General features: G+C 47.2%; 1 protein-coding gene across 9 annotated transcripts in view; it reads left to right on the plus strand.

Moving 5' to 3' along the window:
• CCDC91 (coiled-coil domain containing 91) overlaps nt 1-23490 on the plus strand; it is a 107151-nt gene that overhangs the window by 49043 nt on the left and 34618 nt on the right. For 7 of the 9 annotated variants that reach the window (XM_068162406.1, XM_068162404.1, XM_068162401.1 and 4 more), the window contains 4 exons: nt 6665-6772; nt 16755-16847; nt 17026-17094; nt 19435-19623. In XM_068162406.1, the coding sequence (XP_068018507.1) occupies nt 6665-6772; nt 16755-16847; nt 17026-17094; nt 19435-19623 (459 nt within the window). The remainder of the gene's footprint in view (nt 1-6664; nt 6773-16754; nt 16848-17025; nt 17095-19434; nt 19624-23490) is intronic. The other 2 variants (XM_068162407.1, XM_068162410.1) reach the window with 1 other exon arrangement.

Genomic DNA, 23490 nt, shown 5'->3' on the forward strand with positions numbered 1-23490 from the left:
AATGTCAGTGCAGACGTTAACTCTTGGTTTTCTCAGTAAATGTTGGTTCTGGTTCCCCCCCCCTCCCAGTTTAGTGATGGTAAAAGTGTCAGATGAGATAAGGGGATGAAGGAAGTGTGAAACAGCTATGTATGTGTGTAAAACAGTATGTTGGTCTGAGTAGCTGGAGCTGTGGCCATGTTGTTTGTTTCCTTTTCAGGCCTCAGAGGAAGGATGTCACTAATCTTGGTTTATTACACCTAACTAGGCTTTATTTTGTACATCAGCCTTGTGAGTTCTGTCTTGTATTTTGCACCTGTGGAAAGGTATCAGCTCAAATGATGATGTGCTAAGGTCTGAACTCTGGTCATGTAGCTGCAGCTCATTCTTGTGCTCATACTGGCCTTGTCCTTCAGTTGTAAGCAAACCACTTTCAGCAGTTGTCTAAGGTACTACGGCCCTTTGAACTTTTCCCTGCTGCAAGGACTTGCTTGGGAGGCAGAAGGTTTTTGTAAGTCAAGGAGAGGACATATGGGTAAAGCAGATCTGGTAGCTGCCTGAAAGAGGTGACTTAATTTGACTCTAGGAGAGACCTAGAAGTGAACTTCACTTGTTGTTAAGGACAGTCATAGTTAGGACTTGTGAAGAGTGTTGAGCTGAGAAGTAAAGCTAAGAAGCAGTAAGGGCTACTTGATAATTGTAAAGACCTCCCGAGTATCTGAACCTGCCACTTCCTTTTGATCATGATAACTAGAATAGAATAAACCAGGTTGGAAGAGATCTTCAAGATCATCGTATCCAACCTATCATCCAACACCACCTAATCAACTAAACCATGCAACCAAGCACCCTGTCAAGTCTCCAAACTATAGACTGAGGCAGCAGATGTGGTAGAAACAGATCCACATTTTGGGTGTGGACACCTCTTGTCATCGCAGTCCTGTAATTGGTACAGGATGACCTTTGCCACCCTGTGTCAAGGAATTTCATTACACAATATACAGAAAGACAAATTAATTGCCAAGAGCACCTGTATTGAAATCTTACCCTTTGACTTCAGAGAATCCTAGAATGGCTCAGGTTGGAAGGGACCTCAGACCTCACTTGCTCCAACTTCCTCACCATGGACAGGGACACCTTTCAAGTAGACTTTGCTGTTCAAGGCCTCATCCAACTTGGCCTTCAACACCCCCAGGGAGGAAGCATCCAAAACCTCCCTGGGCAGCCTGTTCCAGAGTCTCACTACCCTCATACTGAAGAACTTCTTCCTAAGATCCATTCTAACCCTGCTTTTCCTCAGTACTCTATGCAGCAGAGGCCAGAGACTGCATTGCTGCTTCAGTGAACTGTTCAAAGGAGACTGCTTCAAGAATGCCAGCTTGGTATTAGGTCAGTGGCTACAGATCTGTGAAACATCAACCCTCCAGGATCCATTTGTAATTAGGTAGGAGGAAAGCGATGCTTCACTGGTGGGCAGTAGTTGCGAGAGGGGCAATTAGTCTGATGACTTCTGGTGCCATTGTCTGAAGGAGGTAACTACAGAAGTTAGAGACACCTGTTGGTAGGTAACTAAGTTTAGTAAATTATGTAACTTGCATATAAGGGTTTTTAATTAGTAATTAACATAGTTGATGATCTTGGAAGCACTCTCTGAAGTCCTGTGCCACATAAGGGGATGCTTTTTCTCTCTCTGCTCAGCCAGCCAGCTAGTGGGATAGTTAAACCCAGGATCAGTTCTGTGGTACTAATTCCCTTAGTAGCGTGTACGGTGGAAAGGGAAGGCTTTTCCTTCTGAATATGGAATGGATGGATTCTCCAAAGAAAATAATCATAAAAACTACATTTAAAATGTATCAAACTCCACATCCCAGCCAAGGAACAATCATTAATTCCTTGGAAACTGGAAGTTCTTTATGCTGTTGAATCAAATTTAACAAGTTGCAAAGTGCACACAGTGACTCAGCCCTTGGTGTGAGCAGGAAGCTGAGAAAGGGCACTGCTGCCTCATGACCATTCTGGTACTTTTCTCCCTAAGATGGGGGTTTTGTTTGTTTTTTGATTTTCTCTTTTTCACTTGTGCCAGTTGTTTGAAACAGTTTTGTCACAACAGTTCAGGCAAGAAAAGCCCCTTGCCCCAAAGGACAGATTCAGTTTGTGCAGGGATGTGTGGCAGTTGTAGTTGGGTGGACAGCAGGGTTTAGCAGAGAAAGTTTCACTCTCCAAGAAGTCTAACTTCTGTGTGTTAAGGTTTTGGTTGCCTTCATTTCTGTCAGTAAAAGAACTAAAGGTGGAAAGAAATTGGTGGTTTGTTGTTTTTGTAAAGTAAACTTCAGGCTGCCTGCTGCCCTGCAGTGAACAGACTGTGGCACTTTGGTTGGGTTTGTGGTAAGCAGCATTTCTTACCTTTTGAATTGCTGAACCTGTGCTGAAAACCACTGCCACGCAATTTCATTGCTCAATTCGACTGCTGCTGCTGGCAGCAGCTTCACTGAAAACACAAAGGGTAACAGTTTGTTTATTTAATTCTTCTGGCGTGTGTCAGGCCTCAAGACATGAAAAATCCACTTGAGGTATTCCACCATTTCCCAAAAGTTTGGTGACTGTTTCCCTCTCCTCACCAGGTGCATTGAGGAGCACCAGGGCTCCTCAGTTTATGAAGGATATTTGAGATACATGAATGTGTCCAGAGAAGGGCCTGGAGCACAGCCCTAATGAGGGGAGGCTAAGGGAGTTGAGGGTGTGTAGCCTGGAGAAGAGGAGACTCAGGGGAGACCTTATTGCTCTCTACAACTACCTGAAAGGAGGTTGTAGCCAGGTGGGGGTTGGTCTCTTTTCCCAGGTAACCAGTGACAGAACAAGAGGACACAGTCTCAAGCTGCGCCAGGGGAGGTTTAGGCTGGAGGTGAGGAGAAAGTTCTTCACAAAAGAGTCATTCGCCATTGGAATGTGCTGCCCAGGGAGGTGGTGGAGACACCATCACTAGAGGGGTTCAAAAAGGGATTGAACATGGCACTTGGAGCCTCAGTTTAGTAGTCAGGAGGTGTTAGATAATAGATTGCACTTCATGATCTCTGAAGTCTTTTCCAACCTGGTTGATTCTGATATTCTATTATGAGGAGCACTGTTTTGGGCAAAAGAGGCTAATGAGTGGAAAATTTGGGAAGGTGTCTTGGAATTGTCAGCAGATATTTGGGGTTTATGCATTCAAAAGACTGTTTCCTGTGTGTTCTGTGCTGTTCAATAAATATCTAAAATACAGCTAGTTTGAAAGATGAGAGTCTTGTCTGTGTCTGCACCTGGGCCAGAGGTCTGTTGTCTCCAAACCTGTGTCTGTTTGAACTTGCAGTCATTTCAGCCACTTCACCCTGTTGATTGCTGAGTAAAAATAGTTTGCTGCAGAGTGTGTAAATAACCCCAGGAGTAATGGGAATGTGACATCAATATGATAATGCTGGGGGAAAAGGCTGACAGAACATGAGTAAATCCTGGCTCAAAGTAGCCCTTCTGCCATAGAAAGCCTAAGGGGAATGCCTCCAATCATACCTGGGGCTTTTTCACCTGGCTGCTTGGGTTGAAATTTCTTATCTTGTGGTCAGGTTCTGCAAATTCTGCAGGGCTCAGTCAAGTGCCTGGGAATGCACTCCTGTGCAGGAGCTCACACACAAGTGCCTGGGAATGCTCTCCTGTGCTTGTGCTCACACACAGGTGCCTGGGAAGGCGCTCCTGTGCTTGTGCTCACCCACAAGTGCCTGGGAAGGGGCTCCTGTGCTTGTGCTCACCCACAAGTGCCTGGGAAGGCGCTCCTGTGCTTGTGCTCACCCACAGGTGCCTGGGAAGGCGCTCCTGTGCTTGTGCTCACCCACAAGTGCCTGGGAAGGCGCTCCTGTGCATGAGCTCACGCACAAGTGCCTGGGAAGGCGCTCCTGTGCTTGTGCTCACGCACAAGTGCCTGGGAAGGCGCTCCTGTGCTTGTGCTCACCCACAAGTGCCTGGGAAGGCGCTCCTGTGCTTGTGCTCACCCACAAGTGCCTGGGAAGGCGCTCCTGTGCATGAGCTCACGCACAAGTGCCTGGGAAGACGCTCCTGTGCTTGTGCTCACGCACAAGTGCCTGGGAAGGCGCTCCTGTGCATGAGCTCACGCACAAGTGCCTGGGAAGGCGCTCCTGTGCTTGTGCTCACCCACAAGTGCCTGGGAAGGCGCTCCTGTGCTTGTGCTCACCCACAAGTGCCTGGGAAGGCGCTCCTGTGCATGAGCTCACCCACAAGTGCCTGGGAAGGCGCTCCTGTGCATGAGCTCACCCACAAGTGCCTGGGAAGGCGCTCCTGTGCTTGTGCTCACCCACAAGTGCCTGGGAAGGCGCTCCTGTGCATGAGCTCACCCACAAGTGCCTGGGAAGGCGCTCCTGTGCATGAGCTCACGCACAAGTGCCTGGGAAGGTGCTCCTGTGCATGAGGTCACCCACAAGTGCCTGGGAAGGCGCTCCTGTGCTTGTGCTCACCCACAAGTGCCTGGGAAGGCGCTCCTGTGCATGAGCTCATGCACAAGTGCCTGGGAAGGCGCTCCTGTGCATGAGCTCACGCACAAGTGCCTGGGAAGGCGCTCCTGTGCTTGTGCTCACGCACAAGTGCCTGGGAAGGCGCTCCTGTGCTTGTGCTCACCCACAAGTGCCTGGGAAGACGCTCCTGTGCTTGTGCTCACGCACAAGTGCCTGGGAAGGCGCTCCTGTGCATGAGCTCACGCACAAGTGCCTGGGAAGGCGCTCCTGTGCTTGTGCTCACCCACAAGTGCCTGGGAAGGCGCTCCTGTGCTTGTGCTCACCCACAAGTGCCTGGGAAGGCGCTCCTGTGCTTGTGCTCACCCACAAGTGCCTGGGAAGGCGCTCCTGTGCATGAGCTCACGCACAAGTGCCTGGGAAGGCGCTCCTGTGCATGAGCTCACGCACAAGTGCCTGGGAAGGCGCTCCTGTGCATGAGCTCACGCACAAGTGCCTGGGAAGGTGCTCCTGTGCATGAGGTCACCCACAAGTGCCTGGGAAGGCGCTCCTGTGCTTGTGCTCACCCACAAGTGCCTGGGAAGGCGCTCCTGTGCTTGTGCTCACCCACAAGTGCCTGGGAAGGCGCTCCTGTGCATGAGCTCACCCACAAGTGCCTGGGAAGACGCTCCTGTGCATGAGCTCACGCACAAGTGCCTGGGAAGGCGCTCCTGTGCATGAGCTCACGCACAAGTGCCTGGGAAGGCGCTCCTGTGCTTGTGCTCACCCACAAGTGCCTGGGAAGGCGCTCCTGTGCTTGTGCTCACCCACAAGTGCCTGGGAAGGCGCTCCTGTGCATGAGCTCACGCACAAGTGCCTGGGAAGACGCTTCTGTGCGTGTGCTCACCCACAAGTGCCTGGGAAGGCGCTCCTGTGCATGAGCTCACGCACAAGTGCCTGGGAAGGCGCTCCTGTGCATGAGCTCACCCACAAGTGCCTGGGAAGGTGCTCCTGTGCATGAGCTCACGCACAAGTGCCTGGGAAGGTGCTCCTGTGCATGAGGTCACCCACAAGTGCCTGGGAAGGCGCTCCTGTGCATGAGCTCACGCACAAGTGCCTGGGAAGGCGCTCCTGTGCTTGTGCTCACCCACAAGTGCCTGGGAAGGCGCTCCTGTGCATGAGGTCACCCACAAGTGCCTGGGAAGGCGCTCCTGTGCATGAGCTCACGCACAAGTGCCTGGGAAGGCGCTCCTGTGCTTGTGCTCACCCACAAGTGCCTGGGAAGGCGCTCCTGTGCATGAGCTCACGCACAAGTGCCTGGGAAGGCGCTCCTGTGCATGAGCTCACGCACAAGTGCCTGGGAAGGCGCTCCTGTGCTTGTGCTCACGCAGAAGTGCCTGGGAAGGCGCTCCTGTGCTTGTGCTCACCCACAAGTGCCTGGGAAGGCGCTCCTGTGCTTGTGCTCACTCACAAGTGCCTGGGAAGGCGCTCCTGTGCTTGTGCTCACACACAAGTGCCTGGGAAGGCGCTCCTGTGCTTGTGCTCACGCACAAGTGCCTGGGAAGGCGCTCCTGTGCCTGAGCTCACGCACAAGTGCCTGGGAAGGCGCTCCTGTGCCAGCTTGTGCTCACGCACAGGTTCCTAACTGTACCCTCTTTGTTGTTTGGTGTTACTGTCTTGGTACCTTGCCTTTCCACCCTTGGACGTGCACTGCTTCACCCTGGGGTGTGAACTTTCCTCGGGGGGGTGGGGGGGCGGAGTGCTCTTTTATATTTGAAATGACTCAGAATTTCCATCTGCTTTTACTTGCCTTGTGGTTGTGAAGATCATGCTTGGCCCATGGGGGCTCTGCCTGTGCCGAGAGGATGTGGAGTTTTGTCAGCCAGGGAAGTCTGTCTGGCTTTTTTTCCCCTTCAGCAGCTTTCATTCGCTGCTCTTCGTGTGTGGTCCCCCCTGGCTGAGTGTGCTTGTCAGAAATACTCTCCTCTATCTGCTCTCCACTGCTGCCTTTCAAGCAGGCTGTGCCTAAGAAATCTGAGATTCAAAAACCTGCCAGTCCTGGCTGAGAGCAAGGTAGTTGCGCATAGAAAGGTACTTCAGCAGCTGTTCATTCCAAATCCACAACAACATTCCAGAATCAGGTTGCACACAAGCCTTAGGACACAGACACATAACAGTTCTGCCCCTGAATGTGCTCTGCTTTCCCTTTGCAGGCGCTGCTGCAATCCACGGTGGAGCAGCAAGAAGCAGCTATTGCCAAGCAGTATCTGCTGTCCATTGAAAAGCATTCTCAGAAGTGTGAAGAACTTCTTAGTGCTCAGGTATGGATCTGCACAGACAGGCAGCTGTGATTTTGCTTTTAGTTTCAGCTCTTCCCTGTTTGAAAAAAATGTTAACTTCTATGGTGACCAAAGAAGAGAAGCAGTCTTCACCTTATGTCCTCAGCACAGCAGTGAATACCTATTTAAAAATGTAAAATAAATTATGGCTCTTGGTCTGGGGGAACCAAGGAAGTTTCTAACAGTTAAACCTGTTTAGAACAGAATGGAGAAGAGCTCTCAGAGTAACTCAGTTCATAGTATAGTATCAGTCAGGGTTGGAAAGGATCACAAGGATCATCTAGTTCCAACCGCCCTGCCATGGGCAGGGACACCCCACACTAGATCAGGCTGGCCAGAGCCTCATCCAGCCTGGGCTTAAACACCACCAGGGATGGGGCCTCGACCACCTCCCTGGACAACACATTCCAGGGTTTCACCACTCTCATGGTGAAGAACCTCCTCCTCACATCCAGCCTGAATCTCCCCACCTCCAGCTTCATTCTATTCCCCCTAGTCCTATCACTACCTGAGATCCTGAGAAGTCCTTCCCCAGCCTTCCTGTAGGCCCCCTTCAGATACTGGAAGGCCACAATTAGGTCACCTTGGAGCCTTCTCTTCTGCAGACTGAACAGCCCCAACTCCTTCAGTTCTTTCTCCTTTGACTGCTGCCACTTTCTGTAGTCTTGTAGAAAGCATTCAATTATTTTTAATGGGTGCAGGTAAGTGATTGTGTAGGATTTGGTTGCATTTTTCGTTCAAATGTTTTGGTGTGGCTCAGGTGGTTGACACAGACATCTGCTGGCCAAACCTATTTTCATTTCACAGAAATCTTACATCAATCAATAAAAACCAGCTCTGATGGATGAGAAGCTGAGCATGAGCCACCAGTGTGCACTTGCAGCCCAGAAAGCAAATCGCACCCTGGGCTACATCGAGAGAATTGTGGCCAGCAGGTTGAAGGAGGTGATTCTCTCCCTCTGCTCCACTCTGGTGAGACCCCACCAGGAGTCCAGCTATAGAGCCACTATTACAGGAAAGATATGGAAGTGATGGAATGTGTCCAGAGAAGGGCCATGAGGATGATCAGAGGGCTGAAGCACCTCTCCTATGATGCCAGACTGAGAGAGTCATTACCTGACACCCTAAAAAGTCCCTCCCCAGCTTTCTTGTAGCCTCCTTCAGATACTGGAAGGCCACAATTAGGTCTCCTTAGAGCCTTCTCTTCTCCAGACTGAACAGCCCCAACTTCCTCAGTCTGCCCTTATAGCAGAGGAGCTCCAGCCCTCTGATCATCGTTGTGGCCCTTCTCTGATCATGTTCCAGCACCTCCAGATCCTTCCTGTAACAAGGGCTCCAGAACTGGCCACAGTACTCTGGGTGTGGTCTCACCAGAGTAGAGTAGAGGGGGAGAATCACCTCCCTCGACCTGCTAGCTATGCTTCTCTTGATGCAGCTCAGGCTCTGGTTGGCTTTCTGGGCTGGAAGTGCACACTGGTGGCTCCTGTTGAGCTTCTCATGCCCCAGCACCCCCAACGCCTTTTCTTCAGGGCTGCTCTCAAGCCAGTCCCTGCCCAGCCTATATTGATGCTTGGGATTGCCCCCAGGAAGAGTGTTTTGCACAGAGCTACCATAATCAATTGCTTACTCTAAAGCTCTGCTTCCAAAGCAAGTACAGATGAATTTGCAGAAAATGGGTTGAGTTTTGAAGTGAACATACTGTTTGCTAGCCTAATGTCATTCTCTGAGTGTTGAAAAGGGCTGGAGCACATGAAGTCTGGAAACATTCTGGGATGACACTGTGACACTGTGCTTACAGACTGAGCAAAAATATTGTTCCTTGTTATGTTGGCATCACAAACCAAAAGGTACAGCCAGAAATGCAGACATGTGTTCAAGACACTCCGATGCACCTGGGGGGAATCCAACAATGTAAAGGACCTGCTCTGGGTTGTAGGCAAGGGCCTTAGGACGTAACACAGTGCCCAGTTCACATCATGTCTGCATTTAACACGTTTAATACTTTGGATCCCCAAAAAGTTCTGTGTTTTGTTATCCAGCTTTCAAGTAATTTCTCACTCAACTCACTCAAGGTTTATCACCTTTAATTGCAATGTAAAACTGGGGAGTTGAAGCCTAATCAAGCAGACAGGTGTGAATTCTTAGGCCAGGATTTCTAGGTCTAATAGAGTCTACACTGGCAGATTCTGTTCACTCACAAACTGTTGTTGGAGCAGATCTGAGAGCTGTGTGGTGTCTCTCCACAGTTTTAGTTTCTGTGGCTCATCTTTGGTCCTTACAGCTGAGCTCTTGTAGCATGCTGGCCAGCTATAGGTGACATCATCCTCACCTAAAGGAGGACACCAGCAGCCCGTCAGCACAAATTGTCTTTGAGTGCTTCTTATCAGGTCCTTTCCTCTGGGCTGGCTGCAGGCTTGTGGGGTGGGAGGGGTCATCTTACTGCTGGCTGCTGCTCCTTTTGCTTTTCTGTGAAACAAGCCAAGGTAAGTGTCCATTGTATTAGCCCAACTCTCCTTATTTCAGCCCACAGGGTTTTCTGTGTCACTTCTGCTCTCAGTCTGAGGGTGGCTGAGGGGCAGCTTATTAGAGCAGAGGGCCTTAAACCAGGCCAGGCTGTGAAATCATTTGGATGTGGTGTTTGGGGGTATGTTTTAGGGCTGAGCCTTGGAGAGTAGGGTTATCATTTGAACTTGGTGATCCTGAGGGTCTTTTCCAACCTGAATGTTTCTGTGATTCTGTGAACACAAACACAAAAGGGCTACTTAATACTTTCTTCTTTCCCTTTATATTTTCTTTATCTCTGCATTCTTAGTAGCTCAAAGTTTGTGGGTTTTCTGTAGTTTTCTGAATTGCTCTAACTGCTTTCTGAGCAAAGCATTCTTGCTGGTGGATGGCCTTCTGTAGCTTCTTTTCTATACAAGCAATGAAGAAAAATGCTTTTAAGTTTCATTTCAGTTTCTGATAAATTACAGCCTCCATGTGCTGTCTGTGTAGTGCTGAGTGGAGCCCTGAGTCCAAGCCCAGACTGGGTTCTTTTATTACCATTTTTATCATTTTTCTTTGTGTTTTCACTGTTTTAACTTTCCTGGTCTAATAAAGCTTTGCTGATTCCTCAGCTTTCTCTTAGTAAAGTTTTGCTGCTTTCTTAGCTGCTTGGACCTCAAACTGGCAAAAAAAGCTGCAGCTGAGCCATGCAGTAATAAGTCATAATTTGAGGAAGTGGAAATATGTAACAGATGTTGGAATTCTTCAGAGTGATTTTCCACCTTGCGCTGCCAACCAGTCAGATGCCACAGATAGTGAGGACAGTGTAGGAAACCAGTTTTGGTTACCATATCTTGTCATTGGGCTGGGACAGCTTAGCAGTGGTGCAGCTGCCCTTTAAAAGAGCATGCTGGTAAATGTGGCTGGCCTCAGCACAGCAGCAGAAAGCTCTTGGTGTGGCAGTAAGGTGAATAATATTTTGAATAGGATGTAGGAGTGGGCATGTTTGGCTTAACATGACAGAGTCAGGATGCTGTACCTGTGTGGTTTTTGTTAGGTTATTTCTCTCCTTGCACATAGACAATGTTTCCCACAACCTCTGTTATTCCATCTTTGGAATCCTTCATGAGAAACAGGCAGGAATGCAGAACTCTGTGGGTGAAGAAGAGTTCTCATTAAACTAGGTGAAAATGTTGGAACCACTGAGTTCTTCAAAAACCTCAGCAGGTTGTTCTGCATTGCTGCTGATGAGTGCAGTGCTGAAGCATTTTCCCCAAACCTCAAGGGACAGGGATTGTTCCAGGTCCATATACTATAAAGGTTAAAAATATCTATCTATTGGAGATGGGAAATAAAGTTGTCTTCTGGATGTGTTTTTTCTGTTAAGCTGCTAACTACACTGCTATTTGATGAGATGAAACAATTTAGTAGGTCCGTGTTACAAGAGCTGAGGGTGCATTTAGGCACTGGGATGGACTGCCCAGGAGGTGGTAGAGTTGCCATCACTGGATGTCTTTAAGACAAGATTGGATCATAGAATCAATAAGGTTGGAAGAGACCTCAAAGATCATCAAGTCCAACCTGTCACCACAGACCTCATGACTACTAAACCATGGCACCAAGTGCCACATCCAATCTCCTCTTGAACACTTCCAGATATGGTGACTCTACCACCTCCCTGGGCAGCCTACTCCAATGGCTAACAACTCTCTCTGGGAAGAATTTCTTCTCACCTCCAGCCTAAACTTCCCCTGGTGTAGCTTGAGACTGTGTCCTCTTGTTCTGGTGCTGGTTGCCTGGGAGAAGAGACCAACCCCCTCCTGGCTACAAGCTCCCTTCAGGGAGTTGTAGAGAGCAATAAGGTCTCCCCTGAGCATCCTCTTCTCCAGGCTAAACAATCCCAGCTCCCTCAGCCTCTCCTCATAGGGCTGTGCTCAAGGCCTCTCCCCAGCCTTGTTGCCTTTCTCTGGACATGTTCAAGTGTCTCAATGTCCTTCCTAAACTGAGGGGTCCAGAACTAGACACAGTACTCAAGGTGTGGCCCAACCAGTGCTGAGTACAGGATGTGCACTTGGTGGCATGGTTTAGCTGATGTGGTGGTGTTAGGTCGTAAGCTGGACTTAATGATCTCAGGTCTTTTCCAGCCTCAATAATTCTGTGATGCTGCATTAGGCACACGTTTGTCGTCACACCCTGGCTTTTCAGGAGGCTGCCATTAGAGGAAGGTTCCATCACACTAATGTGTGAAGATTGTTTCCTCAGATAAAAGATCTGTGAATCTGTGCAATAGCATTATTTCATTACAGGGAGACTACAATCATGCAAGCTTTATTTTCTATTTGGTGTTAGAATGTGAATAGCTTTGATTGTTCTCTGATCCTGCTTGAGGTTTTGTTTTTGAATGATAATCTGACTGCTTATACAGAAGCTCTGAGGAGCAGCTAACACCAGGGATTTAAACATCCTGCATTTGCTGAACAGTGAATGATGGTTTATTCAGGATTGTCAAGGAACCAGTTTGCAGAAATGCAAGCTGACTGCCTCTTAGTCACAGCAGGAGAACTGCACCTTTCTTTGTGGATAACATCCTGTACCTCACACCTTTCAAATGCAACAGAGCAGGACTCAGGGAGACACTGCCTATCACAGTATCACCAAGTTTGGAAGAGACCTCAAAGATCATCAAGTCCAACCTGGCACCACAGACCTCATGACTAGACCATGGCACCAAGTGCCACGTCCAATCCCCTCTTGAACACCTCCAGGGATGGTGACTCCACCACCTCCCTGGGCAGCACATTCCAATGGTGAACGACTCTCTCAGTGAAGAACTTTCTCCTCACCTCCAGCCTAAACTTCCCCTGGCACGGCTTGAGACTGTGTCCTCTTGTTCTGGTGCTGCTAGAGAGAAGAGACCAACCCCTTCCTGGCTACAACCACCTTTCAGATAGTTGTAAAGAGCAATGAGGTCTCCCCTGAGCCTCCTCTTCTCCAGGCTAAACAATCCCAGCTCCCTCAGCCTCTCCTCATAGGGCTGTGCTCAAGGCCTCTCCCCAGCCTCATTGCCCTTCTCTGGACATGTTCAAGCGTCTCAATGTCCTTCCTAAACTGAGGGGCCCAGAAGTGGACACAGGACTCAAGGTGCAGCCTAACCAATGCAGAGTACAGGGGCACAATGACTTCCCTGCTCCTGCTGGCCAGACTATTCTTGATGCAGTCCTGGATGCCATTGGCCTTCTTGGCCACCTGGGCACACTGCTGGCTCATGTTTAGCTGGCTGTCAACCAGCACCCCCAGGTCCCTCTCTGTTTGGCAGCTCTCCAGCCACTCTGACCCCAGCCTGTAGCTCTGCATGGGGTTGTTGTGGCCAAAGTGCAGCACTCAGCACTTGGACTTGTTGAATGCCATCCCTACAGTTCTTTAAAAGCATTTCAGTCCCTGCAAGACATCCTGCTTGCTTTTTTTTTTCTCCTTTAAATATGCTGGTTGGGATTATTAGGAATATGCAAGGAATTGTAACTGTACTAAATTAGCTTTAGTTAGTAGTAGGTTTAATACATGGTTGTAGCTGTAAAATAGGTCATATCCTGCATCACTATAGAATAGAACAGAACAGGTTGGAAGAGACCTTCAAGATCATCACGTCCAACCTATCATCCAACACCACCTAATCAACTAAACCATGCAACCTCCATTCCTTCCAGAAATTACAGCCTGTGTAGTCCTTCAAAAGATGCTTGCCTGAAAGAAAAATGCCAAAAATAAATCTGATCTATAAGAATAACAAAAATAACCAGCCGACCAAAAAACCCAACCCAACCAACTGAACAACAAGAAAACACAACAAAAAACCCCACGAAACAACACACAGACCCTTCCCAAACCCTGACTAGTTGCTATTGCAATTAAAGCTGTTTACAGTGTCTTCTGTGACTCACATTCCAGGGGAAAAAAATAAAAGAAAGATTTTCTTCTTTTTTTTAATTTCTTTTTTACAGGAATCAAGACAAACCACAGGGCCTCTGTATTTATATTTGAACCTACATCAAAGGATTCTCATTTAGAACCATTGCCCAGAGAACTTCTGGCAGGGAGGAAAATGTTATAACCTATTTTTTGAATGCCTTTTGTTTTAAGCTGATTTTTCAGAAGGCTCTTCTTGACCCTCTCCTGCTATTTTGCAGGGAGTATGGCAGGAACAGGAGCACTGCTGTCCAATTAGCAGCACTTTCTTGCTGCGAGTATGGCAGGAGGAGGAGTACTTCAGTCCACTTAGCAGCATCTTGCAGGAAGCATGGCAGGAACAGGAGCACTTCTCTCCACTTTGCAGCACCACTTTTCTAAAGTCTGGGGTTTTCCTTTGATTTGTGGTGATGTTCTTGTGCCTCGCTGGGACACCATATCTCACCACAACTTGCTCTTCATCCCTGGAGGTGTTCAAGAGGAGATTGGACATGGCACTTGCCATGGTTTAGTCATGGGGTCTGTGGTGACAGGTTGGACTTGATGATCTTTGAGGTCTCTTCCAACCTTGGTGATTCTGTGATTCAGAACTTTTACACAGCACAGTTTTGCACTCTCAACCCTATACTCCCTAAGGAATAACAGGAAACAAGTGACAGCTCTGTCAGAAAGGGTCAAATGATGCATTTGATACAATATGTAATTAGGAGGAAGGTCTTTAGATCAAGTGGAGTGTCTGCAGCTTCCATTTGGAGCCTTTGTGGACACTGGCTGATGATCAGCACAGCTCAGGTTCTTGTTTGCAAACGTAAGGCTCCACAGCAGGTCTCATCATAACTTCCACAGGAAAGCTGGAGTAGGTTTGATTTTTGTTTTTCACGGGAATGTAAGGTCTGATGAACTCACTCATTAGCCTGCTTGCAGGAGGCTGAGAACTCTTTCCTGGTTTGGTTTGTTGAAGCAAGGGCCATATCCTCTGGACAGGTCCAGTTACCACCCCTGACATCCAGACAAGCCTGAAAGAAAGTGGCCTTTGCAGGGCTTCAGAATAAGAATTGAGTGTCTGGATAGCTCAGAATGGGGCCTTAAGGCTCAGGTGCTCTTCTTTCACTCCTTTAATGCTGGCTAACAGAGAAAGGAAGTTGTTTATAATTCTTACCTTTGGAAACTGGAAATGCTGAATGAGATTCATTCAACTTGCATCATTTTTGTAGCTCTTACTCCTGTTGAGCAGGGAAGTGGGACTGGCACCTTCTCTATGTTTTAAACCTTCAGCTGCCTTCTAGATGTGAGAAGGAACTCTGAGAGTGTTAGAGCACTGGGACAGGCTGCCCAGAGAGGTGATGGAGTCTCCATCTCTGGAAACTTTCAAGGCTCAACTGGATGTGATTGTGTTCTGGCAGGGGTTCTTGGACTTAGTGACTTTGAGAGATGCCTTCCAACCCCTAACCTGATGGTCAGACTGAAACTGGAATTCCCTCTCTGCAAGCCTTACAGTAGAAATACTAGTCTTGCTGAACAAGACTGCCATTCTGTTGCAGGGGCTTTAAAGGTGGAGGTGGTTGTCTCTCATGAGTTCTCCTTATGAAGGGCCTTGTTGATTCTTAACTGAAGCAGACACTTCCAGTCTTTTCACTGCCATTGGTAAACTCTCATCTGTGGCATGGCCAATAAAGTATTTGCATTTGTCTTCTGTCATGCTGATTTAGCTGATGTGGTGGTGTTAGGTCATAAGCTGGACTTGATGATCTCAGAGGTCTTTTCCAGCCCAAATAATTCTGTGATTCTGTGTAATGATGATAGAGATGACTCAGCTGGTAAAACCCATTTCTTGTTTAACCTCTGAGTTACTGGACAGAATGCTTTCTGGAAGTGCCCTGACAGTTGAAGCTGATGGCTGCAAACAGTGAGTGCCTGAGAGCCGTGAGCCTGCCCTGCACCTGCTGCAGGTGGTTCCCATTAGAAATTGTCTGCTTTGTGCAGCCCTGCTTTAATGACGTTCACAAGGAAATGTCTCTTTACATGTTTATCCTGGGAAGGCAGGTAGCTGGTTTATATTATACAGCAGCCTACAAGTTTGCTATTCTTCAGGAGGCTACAGTTTGGAAAGGGATTGCTGCTGTCTTGGAGACACTTGTGATTAACACATAGTCAGGAAAGAGAAATGGCAGCTTCCTACCAGTGCTGGGTGAAGGCGTGAAAGAAGCTTAATGTTTGTGTATATACCTGTATTAAAATCAGACTGTTACACTCTCCTTTTGGTGGTCTTGCAAAGAATTCTCAAGTATTGCTGCTAGAGTAAGCTCATTACTCTGCCCTGCTGAGGCTGCATCTGGAGTATTGTGTCCAGTTCTGGGCCCCTCAGTTCAGGAAGGACAGGGAACCACTTGAAAAAGTACAGTGCAGAGCCACAAAAATCATTAGGGGAGTGGAACATCTCCCTTATGAGGAGAGACTGAGGGAGCTGGGGCTCTTCAGCTTGGAGGAGAGGAGAGTGAGGGGTGGCCTCATGAACATTCATAAATGCATAAAGGGTGAGTGTCCAGAGAACGGCGCCAGGCTCTGCTCAGCGATGCTCAATGACGGGACAAGGGGCAGTGGTGGAAGTGGAGGCATAGGAAGTTACATGGAAACAGGAGAAAAAAATGTTTCACTGTGGGGGTGACAGAGCACTGGAACAGGCTGCCCAGGGGGGCTGTGGAATCTCCTTCTCTGGAGCTACTCAAAACCCACTCAGATGTGTTCCTGTGTGACCTGCCATAGGTGATCCTGCTCTGGCAGGGGGGTTGGTCTGGATGATCTCTCGAGGTCCTTTCCAGCCCCTAACATTCTGTGATTATCTGTAGCCTCTTAAATAACATGCAAAAGTGCACAGACTTGCTAGGAATTCTGTCCTGACAAATGCCCAGCATCAATCATACCCAGTCACCATTTTTAATTTTGGGAAACGGCTGAGCTCTTACAGCCAAGCCCACAGCTTTTAAGTGCTGCTCTTGGTTTAATGCCGGGCAGATAGATGGGTGGTGACTAAGGACAGTGACAGGTCATACCTCTGCGCACAGACTGCCTAGTGCCTTCAGTGGCCATTTTCTCCCTGAAGAGTTTCTGATTACAAGAAGGAAGTGGCATTCTCTTTTGCTCCCATTTCCTGGCTGTCAAGTTGATGGTCTCACAAATGGTTCAGTAAAATCTTTGTCTTCTTTTCCCTGTACCTACTACTGGGAAGCAGTAAAAGCATGTAATGAATTCTGCAGCTGTTTGAAGTGTGGTGTTGCTCAGGCCATCTTTACAAATCTTGTAAGAGCTTTGCTTTTATATAGTAACTATTTTTTCAGCATCTTTCCTCATACTCTGGTTTTTGTTACAATCTTTTTCTTTCCATGACAAGAAATCAAAGTGCTGTGTGTCATGCAGCTGAATCTACACCTGAGGTCATTTTATAAGCAGCTGACCAACTTATGTTCTTTGGCTGTTCTAGCAGACTGTGCACAATAATGTGAACCTCTTGTCTCAACAGCATTGGCGACTTCTTGACATCTTGGAAGCTGAGAAAGAAGTGTTATCAGAAAAGATAGAGGAGGCTTTACGGCAGCAGTCACAAAAGCACAAGGTACTGGCTGCTTTTACCTACCCAAAAACTGGGGGTCTGATGTGCACTGTTGAGTCCTTTGGGCATGATCTTGTCAGTTATTAACATGAAGAGGAAGCAGCCCAAGGACTTTGGCTGGCTGAAATTACTTCCAGCCCTGTGTTGTGTGTTGCAGTTGAATTTTTCATACCATTCACAGGAATTGCTTGACAAGTGCTTGGATGAAGAGAGACAAAGAAGCAAGGAGGCCATAGCAGCTGCTGCAAAGGTATCTCACTGAGCAGTAGGAGTACTGCATCCAGTTCTGGAGCCCCTGTTACATGAGGGGTATGGAGGTGCTGGAAGGTGTCCAGGGGAGGGCCATGAGGATGATCAGAGGGCTGGAGCACCTCTCCTATGAGGGCAGACTGAAGGAGTTGGGGCTGTTCAGGCTGGAGAAGAGAAGGCTCCCAGGTTACCTAATTGTGGCCTTCCAGTATCTGAAGGGGGCCTACAAGAAGGCTGGGGAAGGACTTCTCAGGATATCAGGTAGTGATAGAACTAGGGGGAATGGAATGAAGCTGGAGGTGGGAAGATTCAGACTGGATGTGAGGAGGAAGTTCTTCACCATGAGAGTGGTGAAGCCCTGGAATGGGTTGTCCAGAGGGTGGTTGAGGCCCCATCCCTGGAGGTGTTTAAGTCCAGGCTGGATGAGGCTGTGGCCAGCCTGATCTAGTGTGGGGTGTCCCTGCCCATGGCAGGGGGGTTGGAACTGGATGATCCTTGTGGTCCCTTCCAACCCTGACTGATACTATGATACTGTGTGGCATCACAAAGTTCAGCAACTCCTGCTTGTTTCCCAGCTCCATTTGTAAGGCTGTGTTCTCATCCCTTTTTAAAAGCAGCTAGTTCTGTGACTCAGAAACACATCTGCCCCATCCTGTGCCTTAATACAACCACTCTGTAACTTCTGATTTACTGTGTAACAACTATTGGTATTGCAGCTGAATTGGTGGTGGTACCTAAATGTCTGGGCTCGTGCTCTTTGAGTTAACAATGTCAATACACCTTGACAAAGTAGGCAGCAGGGTCAACTGATGACAATTAGCATTATGTCTAATTTAGCATTTGTTAAATATGGTGATTTCCAGAAAGGATAGAACTGTTCTATAGATCATGGATAAATGCTGACACTTTAACAGGCTTTCAATGATTTTATTTGTTGGTGTTTGACTAAAAGTGAGTATTCACTCTTTTATATGATTTTCTTCTCTTTCATTAGGTGCATTTGAGTTAGGACAGTCATGCTGGAAATGGGAGGCTCTCTCATCTGTCTATAGTTCAGTGCAAAAGCTCAGCTGTGTGTGCTGGGAAAACACTGGTGTGATGATTTCATGTAATAGTTAAATAGAAACACTGGATGGGGGTTATCAAACATCAAACCAGTAAGATACTTATAAACTATCACGGTCAGAGCAGAGTATACCAAATGCCACAGAATCCAAAATAGTTTCCTTTAGCTTCCCTTATCTGAGCAGAGATAAATCAAGCAATCTTGCCTCACATTGGGCACCAGTTCTTTTGTGTGATGTAATGGTTTGGAACTTTACCACCACATTAACAGAAACTCGGCTCGCTCAGTTGGAGAAAGCAAATGGAAGCTATAGTTACAAGCAAAACTACATTCTACAGTGGAATGCAATGAATATGTACAAATATACAATATTTGCAATATTAAACAGGTATTTACAATCAGAAAACAGCACAGAAATCCCCCTGAACCCCTAGTGGGATCCCCAAAAGGAGCGGGGACAGCTGCTCCGCTTTCCACCTAATCTCCTCCCCTTTTTGTCTAATTAGAAGAAAAGAGAAAAGAGATGTTCAAGAGCTCAGTTAGTCTTATCTGCAAGGTCAGCTAGTAGCAGTAAAATCCTCCCAGCCAAAACAGAAGCAAAAAGCAGCGTGCCAGCGAAGGAAGAAAGGAATGAACAAAAATGTGAGACTGTTAGAATGCATCCCACACATCTGACCAATGAAACTCATTTAGAATAATCTTTTGTTTTCGTTTTTACACCCAGCTGTGGATTTGTTTGTACTTCTTCACTCTTCTGCTCAAAAATCTGCAGCTAACTTTTAAAGGCATAGCCTGGAACTGTCACAAGGGGGAAGGGTGCAACTGCTTCTTGTAGAACACAGAGATAATGAGCGTTAAGAGGGAAGATGCTTTTGTCTTGTGCATTGTCTCAGTCTATTTGTGGACTGTAGATACTTGTAACTAAGGCCAGGATTAATTCCTGTATCTGAATATTAAGTGGTGTACTGAGGCCAAAGCTGTCCCTGCTTCTGCCTCTCTACTGTGGGGGATTTGTTTTGGCATGAAGCAAAGCAGTGCTCATTATAACAGATTTTCAGTAGGTGGGAACTGAAGATCCTTGCTTTAGCTTTCTGTAACTAAGTCATTGTCTGGTGGTGACACCTGTTTGGTAGTACCTTAAGGTAAATCTAAGCTGATGGTTCAAGTGAAAAATCTGTGTCCCACATCTTGTCAGCTCATGCATCTCCTTAGAAAAAGTAATATACATGAGTTAGTCACCCATGTGGGCTGTTTTGGTCATGTATTTATGCTTAGTTTGTTTCAAAGGCTGAAAAAGAAGCAGTGCAGGAAGCTGTTCTGAAAGCTGTAGAAGAGGAGAGGAGAAATATGGAGAAGATTCACGCAGAAGAAAGAAAATCATGGGAAGCAGAACGTGACAGACATAAAGAGAAGATTGCCCAGGCTGTCTGGGAAGCCATGCAGGAGCAAAGAAAGCATAACCAGGTATATTTCACCTTTGATTGGACCTGCTGTGTATCTATTTCCCTTGTGCTGGGGCGGATTTTCTTGTGATACCTGTCGTTCTTCACCACACTGAGTTGATAGCTGCAGTGCAGAGCTCTTGTTACTTTCCCTTAGGCTCTGTGTCTGGGAAGAAATGACGCACACAAACCCAATTCCTGCAGCCTTTTTAGGCAGCTATTGAAATTAGCTGGCTTCTGCAGCAGCTCTTGCAGGACAGGCTGTCCAGGTGCTCCCAGTGCAGCAGCAGGAGGCTTCAATGCTCTGTAACCTGAGCTAGCAGTCAGTGGCCTGCTCTGGAACTGCCTGGCTCAGTAGTGCAGAGAGAGATCTTGGTGTACAGGAGGTTTCCTATGGTTTTCCTTGATTAGGAAGCACCAGGGAAGCAGGGAGACCCACCAGGAGACAGCAGCTCTCGTAGGCCAGGCTGATGAGGCGTGGGTTTTCCCAGTGCAACAGCAGTGACACACCATTATAAGAAGCCCTGAAGGGGCACAGTGATGTAGTTGCTGTGCACTGAGCAAACTCACAGGGCATGTGACATCATCTGGAGTATGGCTGGGCATGGCACAGCAATTTGCAGAGAAGAATGTGCAAGGAAGGTGCTGAAGCTTGTCCAGCTCAGCCAGGGAGTGATGGTGTGCACCCAGCACAAGGCCATGGCATTCCTGAGTCCTGCTGCGGTGATGCTGCTTCTCAAAGATGCTGTGGGCACAGCTACCAGCCAGGCTTCAGGCTGCAGGGTGGTGCCCCACTCTGACACCAACAGGAGCAGTGACACCTGTCAAAGCTGTGATCAGGAGGAGGACCTCCTCTGCTCAGTGGTGGAGCTCCAAGAGGAGGGAAGCAAGCTGAGAACCATCAGGGGATGTGAGGCTCTCGAGTGTCACCTTGTCCCCATGAGAGAAACCCAAGAGGCAGAGGTTGTGTTACTGGGAGCTCCCTGCCTTCTCCTGCACTGGCTCAGGAGCTAGTGGGCAATGGCAGCAAGCTCCTGCCCAAAGCAAGAGACACAGGTATTAGATTTATGTTTTCCCATAGCTGGATTTTTCAGTTTCTGATGCTGAAAGGCTGGGAGGAACAGCTTGTAAATTCACTGGGTTATTGGTGTTCTGCTATAGGTTGAGGAATTGGAAGCAAGATCTGTTTCATTCTGGTGTTGTCATTTGATGTTACTGATTTGTAACAAAAACTTTTATGTCCTGAGTAACAGCAACTGAAACCAAGACCTTTGGAATTTGAACTTGAAATGGCATAGCACAGAAGTCCTAAAACCAGCCCTTAGGAAACTTGGCACTGTTTCCCTTCCCAGTGTTACCTTCAAACCCAATCAACTGCACAAATCTGAGTTTTGGTGCTAAGCCATCATTATACTCTGTGTTGGTTAGACAGCAACACCTGTCCAGTCAGCTCTGCCATGGCCAAAAGGGAAATGCACATCTGACACCTTGGGGAAATGTCAGACTGGCCTTTGCCTCACTTAATTCTTTATGCTGTGCTCTTGATGCTTCCTGCTTCAGAATGGTCACTTGATACTATCCTTGTTTAGTACCACGTCATGAAACAACTGAGTGTAGCTGAATGTGAGTGAACAAAGTGATCTTTTGCTATCAGATACATAACAGGAGCTTGAAGAGCAGCGCTGTTACCTCAAGAAAGGTTTCCTTCTGACTAACACAGAATTTTGGAACCTAATTTGAGCCTAAGTTGAGGAAGAAGCAGCCTTATGTATTTGTAACAGAATTGCTCTTCTCTGACTTTATCTTCTTCATCTTCTCCCAGAGGAAATAATCTGTATGTGAGAAAAAGAAAATGTGGGCTTGTATTTATTTTTCTATCACACCAGCAACTCTCCTTGCAGCTTAGGTTAAAATTGAATTTTCTGCTGCCCTAAATTCATTTGAAGAGGCTTGCTTTACCAATTGGAACTCAAAGAAATGAAGTGGTAGTATTAAAGAGAAGGAATTTTTCCTTCCCTGATACTGTAAGGATGCAAAATGCAAAGCTCAGAAAGAGACACTTCTGCAAACAGGTAAGGTGGAGTGGCTTCCATTCTTGGTACCCATGAGTAACTCCAGGAGTAATTAATGGAAAGATTCAAATACACTCAAACGTCTTCAGTTTCTTTGAGATAGAAACCCACTTTGTGTGTTTTAAATATGTTTTGGTCTGTATCAGAGCTGGATAAGATCAAAGCCTGTTGTCTGAATCCAACATGCAAACAGGAAGTCAAGAGAATTGACTCTGGTAGTGGAAATTAGAGACACTGAGAACCATGGACCAAGAACCCACAGCCCTGGACTTCAGAAAGAGAATTTCTACCAAGTGGCTGCTAACTGAGAACAGAAAGATGCACATCAATGTGCAACACTGAGCAGTAACACTAGATGAGCCAGTAGGGAAAGGGTCACTGTTCCATGCCATGGGCAAGAGTTGGGAAACGAGGTGGGAAAGGCAATGTCAAAACGTTGTAGCTGTAAAATATTTAAGGGATGGGAATGAGGGAAAATCAGTCTCTGTGTCTAATCTCATGAATTTGTTGCCTTCTCCTTTGTCTTCCAAGCTAGAAAATATTTGTAGGGGTTTTGATCCTTTGTTTAGAAGAAGGAATCCACTAATTTTCTTTAGTATATAAAAGATTTTTTTCTTGATTGTTGTTGTTTCCACCATTTTTAACACAAGCACTGGGAGAACCTTGTAGAACTTGGTTGGAAAAAAAAACTTAAATTGTGCTGGTTCACATTTTTTTCATTCAGGCAATTTCAGCAGCAATCAAGCTGTGAGGATCACAGCTCTGTGGAATCAGGTGGTGAGATCTCCCTTCCTCTTCTCAACAGCATGTTTGAAAGAAGAGTCTCAGTTTTGCTGTGCAAGGGTGGCACAGGGGTTTCCTTTGGCCTCTTCTGGTGGTTGTTTTGTTGAGAGCCATAGGGAATGTAAAGCCAGAAGCTTTATGCAGATTATTTCTGCCTGTCCTAAAAAAGTCTCTCCTCAGCCAGATCCATGTTGAGGCCATGGATAATTTGCTAACTATAATGCTGCCAGACACAAATCCACAAGAAGGATATGGACATGCTGGAACATGTCCAGAGAAGGGCCATGAGGATGATCAGAGGGCTGGAGCTCCTCCACTATGAGGACAGATTGAGATAATTTGGGCTATTCAATCTGGAGAAGAAAAGGATCCAAGGAGACCTTATTGTGGCCTTCCAGGATCTGAAGGGGGCTACAAGAAAGCTGGGGAGGGACTTTTGAGGGTGTCAGGGAGTGATAGGACTGGAGGGAATAGAGCAGAACTAGAAATGGATAGATTCAGATTGGATGCTAGGAAGAAGTTCTGCCCCATGAGGGTGGTGAGAGACTGGCACAGGTTGCCCAGGGAGGTGGTAGAAGCCTCATCACTGGAGGTTTTTAAGTCTAGTCTGCATGTGGCTCTGAGCAACCTGATATAGCATGAGGTGTCCCTGCCCATGGCAGGGGGTTTGGAACTAGATGATCCTTAAGTCTCTTCCAACCCTAACAATTCTGTGATTCTGTGAAATCTGGGGATGGTTTATTAAATAATTCCTGATGAATATCAAAGATCTTGTTACCAAATGTGAAGCAGCAGAGTAAAGATAAACTTCAAGTGTAAGTAAGGACAAAGCCATAATGAGATACCATGCAGCAACCTGAACATGCCCCAGCTTGTTTTTTTACAGCAGCTGAAGAGTTGGAAGTCAAATGAATGCTGGATTTCATTGTAGTACAGCTTGGACTTTTCCAGTGACTGGGGGTCATTACTTAGGAGGCATGAGAATTTGGGGTAAATTGAAGATACCATTCTTGGAAGGCATGTAGCTCTGAAGG

The sequence above is a fragment of the Melanerpes formicivorus genome, unplaced genomic scaffold, assembly GCF_026170545.1.
Source record: "Melanerpes formicivorus ecotype bairdi unplaced genomic scaffold, bMelFor1.0.p_v2 SCAF_64, whole genome shotgun sequence".
Taxonomy (NCBI): domain Eukaryota; kingdom Metazoa; phylum Chordata; class Aves; order Piciformes; family Picidae; genus Melanerpes; species Melanerpes formicivorus.